Source organism: Thunnus maccoyii, chromosome 13 (assembly GCF_910596095.1).
Source record: "Thunnus maccoyii chromosome 13, fThuMac1.1, whole genome shotgun sequence".
NCBI classification, from domain to species: Eukaryota; Metazoa; Chordata; class Actinopteri; order Scombriformes; family Scombridae; genus Thunnus; species Thunnus maccoyii.
The window spans coordinates 5153909-5160468 of record NC_056545.1 but is presented as its reverse complement, the minus strand read 5'-3'; the positions used below and the strand labels follow the sequence as shown (position 1 = coordinate 5160468).

General features: G+C 40.3%; 1 protein-coding gene across 1 annotated transcript; it reads right to left on the bottom strand.

Annotated features, from left to right (window-relative positions):
- Window positions 1–4820, bottom strand: kcnj1b (potassium inwardly rectifying channel subfamily J member 1b). The gene is made up of 2 exons (XM_042431145.1): window positions 3116–4820; window positions 1–1934 (listed from the first exon to the last, which is right to left on the bottom strand). The coding sequence occupies exons 1-2, from the start codon at window positions 3130–3132 to the stop codon at window positions 788–790; spliced, it is 1164 nt and encodes a 387-aa protein (XP_042287079.1). The 5' UTR covers window positions 3133–4820; the 3' UTR covers window positions 1–787.
- Window positions 4821–6560: the final 1740 nt, after the last annotated feature.

The window sequence follows — 6560 nt, the reverse complement described above, 5'->3', positions numbered from 1 at the left end:
TTCAATGTGGAGAACAGCAAAAGATATAAAAAACTGAACAATGAGTCAATTTATTGTGGAAAAAAAGGTTTATTTCAACTAAGGATGTTATTTTCCCTGAGTTACAGTGAACACAGTATGATCTACAAAATGTAGACTGGTCACAGTTAAAATCATCACATTTAACAGCTATGGTCACAGTTTCCTAATTATCAAGGCATACAAAAAAAACAGCATACAGTTACTGTTTTAGTTGAAATAATGAGAAAACTCAAAAGGCCTGTCCTACTTTTTTTTCCACTCCAGCCCTTATAGCACACAGTTTTTCATTACAACAGGCTCAGACCTTAATCTTCTCAAAAAGCACCCACTGTGCCATCCAGTATTTTACCCCTTTCATTTTCTATACATCAAAACCTCAATCCCTCTTCCTCCCTCTTCCTCCTTCTTCCACCCATTACCTAGACAAAGTCACAAGTCCCAAATGTGCTTTGATTGTAATGAGCCGCTGGGCAAGAGCTTAACTCCCGTTCACGTCTGAATTTTCCTCCAGACAGTTTAAGAACTTTGAATGTTTTGCCTGTTTAAGGCAAACGAGTCGATTATAATTCACATGTTCACTTGAGAGCTTGCTGGAGAAGGCAGTCTGGCCAAATATTTCCTCAATAATTCACTCCTCCTCACAAACAGTCTGACTAACAGTGAAACCTTGCTTAGAGGAAGTTGGAAAGACGAAGCTTTTCACACTTAATTTACCACATCCTGATTCATTATTGTTAGTCAGAGCAAAACTTCTCATCCTACTTGCTCACATTCTAGTGATGTCCATTACATCATGAATGTCAATCACCTGAAACCCCAAGTTATCGATCCCCAGCTTTTGCTGGTTATTGTGATTGTGGTTGTTATGGTTTCTCTCGTCCACATCTGTCTCGAAGCAGTGTGCGCAGTGGGGTGTGGTGACCCGGACGCTCCTTGAAAAGTTTGAGAAATCCACACGGTACTTTCCCGTGTTGGTGCGGGAGATGATGGGCAGGAAACTGTACCCCCACTGAATCTCCTGTGGGATGTAGGAGGTTCGGACCTGACAGCAGGAGCTGGTGGACTCGGCTGTCCCGTCCAAAAAGACCACCAACTCAAAGTCCTGTAGCAGAAGAGTGTTGGCTGACAGGTCGTAGAATGGGCTTGATCTGTTAATCACATGGTAGAGGGTCAGAGGGCAAACAAAAAACAAGTTATCCTTGCCAGCGTCAACTATGAAGTCAATGTGCACCTGGTCCAGAATGATGGTGTCTCCATCTGGTGTGGTTGTGGTCCTAAGCAGCTTGCCATAGATCTGGCTGCCAATTAGTAAAGTCTTTCGAAGGTTGGCCACTCTGATGAGGAGACACAGACTGCCTTTCTTTAAGCAGATGACCGCCGTGTTGCTGAAGGTGACAGTCTTTGCCCTTCTTTTGGGTAACGAGATCTTGGCCAAGATGACCCCACACATGAAGCAGTTGATGAAGGTGCCAATGAGAGACTGGATGATAATTAGAGCTACAGTGCCAGCACAGTGCCCAGTCAACGCCCTGCCACCGTACCCGATAGTGGTTTGGGTCTCCAAGGAGTAGAGGAACGCCGTTGTTAGGCCGTTAACATTGTCTATACACTGGACATGTTCATCTGTGCGGTTCTGTCCGGTCAGATCCCCGTTGCTCTTTGCGATCCAGTACCACAGCAGGCTGAAAATGAACCAGCTGCCGGTGAACGAAGCCACAAACAACAGGAGAACAAAGCGCCAACGGATCTCCACAAAGGTGGTCCAGAAGTCCACCAGGTATGCAAACTGGTTACTGGACTCTATATTGCCGAACTCGATGTTGCAGCGCCCGTCTTTGGTGACTAGACGGGTTTTGCGGCTTCGATGCCCAGCTGGCTGGATGTGACCCTGGAACAGCTGGAACATCCTGGAGCTACAAGAAGCAAACACAAGATCATCACAAAGCTTCATCCATATATTTCAAAGCAGGACTTCACCTCATAATGGTCAATTCGAGTCAATGTCATCATTATCACCCAAATGACAAGTTTACCTCAAAGGGCATTAAAATCTGCACCGCATACAACACCCAAGATTTGAATAAGGAGAAACTTGTGGATTAGTGTCCAACAAATGGTCTATTTACTTCGGTTTGAGTAATGTTTGCTAAACCAACAGTGCCGAGGTGTTTTTATAAGATATAAAAAATAAAAATATGTTGTACATGTCAGTCAGAGTTTTCACATAAACATATTTTTATTATTGATATTATTGTATTGTAATTATTATATCTAATTTTCCTTATTCATCATTAGAAGAGAAGTACATTTGTTTAGTACAGACCTAGGTCCAATATAGGCACAAACAATGTTTGTTATTTGATGTTTATGTGTATTTATTTGAGGGTAGTTATACTTGTTTGTACTGTGCAGTATACACCATGTGTTCCACTGTGAGCGTTACATAACAGAATCTGATTAGACTCAAGATTGACACCCAAGAAACTTGTTTGTTTTGAGAAAAAAAAAAAGATTTACACTTGTTTTTGGAATAAAGGTTCACACACATTAACAATAATCTTAATAAGAACCTACTTCATATCTTTGTTAACAAGTGTTTAGTATAGATCACACAAAAGTGTTGTAATTATTAACTCGCAAATCCAAACACACACATATATTTAATTATTTATACACCCCTATAGATCATTTTAACATAAGATGCGTGTGTTGGACAAACTGTTTTTTCCCAGTGTTGTTTTTAAGCCCTAATTAGAGTTTAGAGTACTTTTACCATCTGATTCCTCTAGTTCTTTGTATTTCTCTTACATAATTGGCAAAGCCACTATTGTATACTCAGAGAGAGACAGCTAGAGACAGTAACATATTTAAATTTATAATCTCAAAGACATAAAAATGTTTAAGTTGCTTTCTTTTAAGCAGCTTAAGATAAAACCATGCTGTTTGTATAAGATATCAGACTCGTCTGCGCTGTTAAGAGAAATAAAGTAAAAACATTTGGCATATTTAAACAACAAAACACACAAAGTCTGATTAGTAAATCCTTACATCATCAGTTCACTGTAGAAAGCAACAAGGAAAAGTTTCAACATACCTGCTAAGTGAGACCATGGGCCCAGAGTGCTCACTGGATCTTTGCTGGAACTTCAGACTCCTTTCTTTTAGTGAGTGGCCATGGAGGCGTTGGAAAGATTTTAATCCACAGTGAAATTTACTAATCCCAGCCACATGCCACCATGTACACTGGCTTCATACAGTCAGAGGAACCAGCCAGAGGGCTACCAGTGGGCGTCTCTGACTGACAGGTCGACTCCCTTCATCACTATTGCACCAGAAAGTCTACTATACAACCAGTGGACTTCATGAGCACTGGATTCATGTTCTCAGCTGTGTCAACTCTGAACAGTATGAGGAGCGGATCTCTAAGAGCGGAATATTTTGGAAGCACAGTTTGGCGAGAAAGCCCTCGGTGCTTTTGTGTGGCAGAAGGTGCATCTATTGAAGGGGCCAACATGACCAGTGCAGCACCCATGCTGTTTTTGTTTTCAACCCTGAGAACATTTGGGATTTGCGTCGGGCCTCACAAAGAAATCCCTCAATTGCATTTCCCCTGGTCCCCCTCCCCCGCTTCGAACCTGCAAGGCTGCCTCACATTTGCATCAAAATGAAGAGCTGCTGGGACAAAGTATCTTGGCCATATTCTGCTGGCTGTAGAGGGACTATTTTCATATCTATGGAGCATATTTCCATGATCTCTTATAATATGAGGGAGGTCGTGAATTGATAAGATGTACCCCAGAGATGGATACTGATGCCATTAGCTGCATGTAAATGATGGGAAGGGAGCATGATTCGTGATGCAGACAGTGTTCCTGTGGTATTGATTCAACTGCAGAGACCCGGCAAGAATCGTACAGGCTACTATAACATTTTTCTTCCATTAGTCAACATATTGCAGATTCATGAGGTAGACAAAACTATTTCATATCAAACTTGTCTGAGGTTGAATTATGTTGGACATAATACCTTTTGAATCACAGTATAATAAATAATCCATGATTAACTTTGTATTTATTCATTTATCCCTTTAAGTGAATGTCTGTGAATGTCTAAAGATAGAGTACTTTATTCATCCCAGTGGGAAATTGCAGTGTTACAGCAGCTACGCCACATATGAGAATCAAGAAAATTTACAACATGAGGACATTCAAAGAGGTAAAAAGTCAAAAAACTGTGTGTCAGCATGGTTTAAAATCACAGAAGCCTGAACCCCCATCACACAAGTAATGGTAGTATTAAAAAAATAACATCAGCATGAAAAGTAACCTTAGCATATATGAAGTTTCTGTTAGTTGTCTCCACAAGAACATAAAAAAGTAAATTTAGCATATCTAAGATTTCTGCTGTTTGTCTCCACATGTTAGGAGCACAAAAGCGCCCTCATACAATTATCGTTAGCGTAAAAAAGTAACATTAGCATTAAAAAAAGGAAAATTTGCATATATGCAGTTTCTGCTGCTTACCTCCACGAAAAGCATAAAAATCCACACAAAATATTTCTTAGCATAAAAAAGTAACTTTAGCATAAAAAGTAACGTTAGCATATCTAAATTTTCTGGTGTCTGTCTCCACCATAGACTAAAAAAACATGGACGTAGCCACTGTGACTGACCATCATCCATTGGTTTGTGGACTGCCGTTCTGAAGCCTTGGGTTTACGATTTGACTGTCACCATCTTGGATTTAACCATTGCCATCTTTGATTTTTGGAGCCAGAGTGACCATATTTGGACGAGAGGGTGAAGCTGACCCTAGCACTAGCTGCTAGCTTGGTTAGCATGATGCATTTACAGTCTATGTTTAACTGTGGTAATGCTAATGCTAATGCTAATTTTCGTCAGCGAAAAACAGGCTTAAAACCATTAAAACAAAAATTTGCTCATAGACTTCCATACAATCAGACTTCTTTTTGCAGCCAATGGAGCCACCCCTGCTGGCCATTAGAAAGAAAGCAGTTTTAGGGTACTCCCGCATTGGCTTCACCTTTCAGACCAGGAGTTACCTGCTCGGTCTCCACATGTCAAGAGCAGTTATGCAGTATGGTTAGCATAAAAAAGTAATGTTAGCATATATGAAGTTCCTGTTGGTTGCCTCCACAAGAGCATAAAAAGTAATGTTTGCATATCTAAAATTTCTACAGTTTGTCTCCACATGTTAAGAGCACAGAAGCGCCTTCACACAGTTATCATTAGCATAAAAAAGTAACGTTAGCATTAAAAAAGTAAAATTAGGTTATATGAAATTTCTGCTGTTTGTCTCCACATGTCAAGAGCAGTTCTCCTACACAGGTATGGTTAGCATAAAAAAGTGATGTTAGCATTAAAAAAGTAAATTGGTGTTTGGTTTTTCCTTTCTGAGTTACTGTAGAAACATGGTGGTGCAACATGGTGGTGCAACATGGGGGGCTTAATGGGAGAGGATCCGCTCCCTATGTAAATATAAGAGGCTCATTCTAAGGTTACAAAAACACAATGATTCTTATTTTCAGGTGATTACACTAATGACAACATACTTATGAATATTATTTTCCATTTCTACCAAGTCCATTCCGCTAAGATGCCACTAAATTCTACAAACTGCACTTTTTAAAAAAAAGTAAAATTAGGATCAGTGGCGGACTCAGGCTGTCTGAGAGGGTATGTCAATTTATAGGGTGATTCAGAATATACTCTTCACTTCACAATGTTTTTCTCCCATACACCCTATAGGGCATCTTTAGGACACAGTTTTTTGTTCATTAAAAGGACACTCATCATGGCATCATGTTTTCTCACATGTGGGGGCACCCTAGAGGGCACTTATTGAGTTGTTTTTTTTTTGTTTTTTCTTTGAAAGGGCACCCAATTCTGCACTTCAGTATGTTAGACTTAGGGGCACCCTAAATGGCACTTTTTCCTTTTTTTATTGTTTTCTCACTAGAAGGGCACCCATACAAAACCTCCACTTCACCTCATTACAACAGCAACTCATAGGGCAGTGCATTACATCCTCTTCATTTAAAGGACATAACATGTTTTCTCGCTTGTGGGGGTATCAATGGACCAAGGGTACCAAGAAGGGCACTTCATTTCAGATTGTCACATAGAGAGAGGTCCTCTATAGGGCCTTTCATCCTGATTTACCCATAACTAAGACAGCCATTACAGAACTTTGGTATGTTTTCTTCTTTGTGTAGCCACCTTAGAGGACATTTTATCATGTTTGCTCTACTGTGGGGGCACCTTAGAGGGCACTTTCACTCTATTTTTTTGTCTTTGGGGGCACCAGGGGGACCGGTTGCCCCCCACCCTCCCCCTGAGTCCACCAGTGATTAGTTCATATGAAATTTAAAAGAGCACAGAGGCCCCCCTCACACAATTATTGTCAGCATAAAAAAGTAACGTTAGCATTAAATAAGTAACGTTAGCTTATATGAAATTTCTGTTGTTTTCTTCCACATGTTAAGAGCACATCCCCCTCACACAAGTAATGTTAGAATG